Source organism: Octodon degus, unplaced genomic scaffold (assembly GCF_000260255.1).
Source record: "Octodon degus isolate 3935 unplaced genomic scaffold, OctDeg1.0 scaffold00001, whole genome shotgun sequence".
In the NCBI taxonomy this organism is placed as follows: Eukaryota; Metazoa; Chordata; class Mammalia; order Rodentia; family Octodontidae; genus Octodon; species Octodon degus.
Genome location: NW_004524577.1, coordinates 27,562,250 through 27,564,636, shown reverse-complemented (window position 1 = coordinate 27,564,636; position 2,387 = coordinate 27,562,250). Strand labels below are relative to the sequence as shown.

General features: G+C 44.6%; 1 protein-coding gene across 1 annotated transcript; it reads left to right on the top strand.

The window, feature by feature from the left end:
- The first annotated feature begins 272 nt into the window (after window positions 1-272).
- On the top strand, window positions 273-1,988 carry LOC101575996 (ras GTPase-activating protein-binding protein 1-like). Its single transcript, XM_023709303.1, is given in 2 exon segments — window positions 273-443; window positions 446-1,988. Coding segments are annotated over 2 exon segments (1,392 nt in total). The 5' UTR covers window positions 273-277; the 3' UTR covers window positions 1,672-1,988.
- Window positions 1,989-2,387: the final 399 nt, after the last annotated feature.

The window sequence follows — 2,387 nt, the reverse complement described above, 5'->3', positions numbered from 1 at the left end:
TTACAAACTTAAAAATGTTCTAATCTAATTTGGTCAAAAATATATTTGAGTGCACTCTGATTTTGTAGATGTTCTTTTGTGTGTTGAGTGTACTTATGTGTTTGTATGTCCTTTTGTGAACAGCTGACCCTCTTTTTATTTGAGCTTTGGAATATAGACTTAAAAGCATGCTTTCGGTGCGGATGCACTTGCGTGAGGGGTTTCTGTCACTTTCTGTGCCATGCAGCAGAGCTCGTCTCACACCTGCTCAGCCGCGCAGGTTGAGCTGACCAAAGCAATGGTAATGGAGAAGCCTAGTCCCCTGCTGGTCGGGCGGGAATTTGTGAGACAGTATTGCACCCTGCTAACCCAGGCCCCGGACATGCTGCATCGATTTTATGGAAAGAACTCTTCCTATGTCCACGGGGGATTGGATTCAAATGGAAAACCTGCAGATGCAGTTTACAGACAGAAATTCATAGGAAAGTGATGTCACAAAACTTCACTAACTGCCACACCAAGATCCTCCACGTTGATGCACATGCTACCCTGAATGATGGTGTGGTGGTCCAGGTCATGGGACTGCTCTCTAACAACAACCAGGCTTTGCGGAGGTTCATGCAGACGTTTGTCCTTGCTCCTGAGGGCTCAGTTGCAAATAAATTCTATGTTCATAATGATATCTTCAGATACCAAGATGAGGTCTTTGGTAGCTTTGTTACTGAGCCTCAGGAGGAATCTGAGAAAGAAGTAGAAGAGCCTGAAGAAAGGCAGCAGATGCCCGAGGCTGTACCTGATGATTCTGGTACTTTCTATGATCAGACTGTCAGCAATGACCTGGAAGAACATTTAGAGGAAACTGTTGCTGAGCCAGAACCTGATCCTGAACCAGAACCAGAGCAAGAACCTGCACCTGAAATCCAAGAAGAAAAGTCTGAACCTGTTTTAGAAGAAGCTGCTCCTGAGGATGCTCAGAAGAGTTCTTCTCCAGCACCCAGAGACATAGCTCAGACAGTACAGGAGGACCTGCAGACATTTTTTTGGGCATCTGTGACCAGTAAGAACCTTCCTCCTAGTGGAACTGTTCCTGTTACTGGGATACCTCCTCATGTTGTGAAAGTACCAGCATCACAGCCTCGTCCAGAATCTAAACCTGAATCTCAGATTCCACCACAGAGACCCCAAAGGGATCAAAGAGTGAGAGAACAACGAATAAATATTCCTCCTCAGAGGGGACCCAGACCAATTCGTGAAGCTGGGGAGCAAAGTGATGTTGAACCTCGGAGAATTGTGAGACATCCGGACAGCCACCAACTCTTCATTGGGAACCTGCCTCATGAGGTGGACAAATCAGAACTCAAAGATTTCTTTCAAAACTATGGGAATGTGGTGGAGCTGCGCATAAACAGTGGTGGGAAGCTACCCAATTTTGGCTTTGTCGTGTTCGATGATTCTGAGCCTGTGCAGAAGGTCCTTAGCAACAGGCCCATGATGTTTAGAGGTGAAGTCCGTCTGAATGTGGAAGAGAAGAAGACTCGTGCTGCCAGGGAAGGGGACCGTTGAGACAACCACTTGTGGGGACCTGGAAGTCCCAGAGGTGGGCTGGGTGGTGGCATGAGAGGCCCTCCCCGTGGAGGAATGGTGCAGAAGCCTGGCTTTGAAGTAGGAAGGGGGATTGCTCCGCGGCAGTGAATCGCTCTTCTCCCAGCTTCACCAAGAGAACCCAGCTCCTGTGGATGGGTGAATTTCTTCAGCGAGCCTTCGGTGGCTGGGAGTGTGACCCCAGTCTGTTATAAACTGCTTCAGTTTGTACAATTTTCCTTCTTTTGTATTGGTGGTGTGTGCCTCCTTCCTTTTTCCTCTTTCTCTTGGCCTTTCAGTCCTTCACTTCCAATTTTGTGGAATGGTGTTTTAGGAGTAACAGATTTTTAAAGAATAAAAAAAGACTGAATTTCCTTGCTTACTTTGCATACACAGACTGGATTTTTTTTAAACAGCCATTTCCCCAAAGGAATGTGTCACTTATTAATGACATTTGGTATGTTTCATTCATTGGAATATTTCTTACTTATTTTTTACGTGTTTCAAAAGCCTGTGAGAAGTACAGGATTTATAAACATTATGGAGGAAGGAAAAATCCAAATTTCTTCTTTGCACATCATGACTATTCCGTTGTTGAAAAATGGTCATATGAGAAATTTGAAAACTATTCTCACTGATATGATTGGAAGCCGAATAAGTGGTGTTAATAGAACTTTTCTTTTGATACTGATCACAAAGCAGTTCTAAAACCTACTGTTTTAGGGGGCTGAGGAGATGGCTCAGTAGAATAAGTGCTTCCTTGGCAAGCACAAGGGCCTGAGTTCAATCCCTAGTTCTGCAAAAATAAATAAATAAATAAATAACCT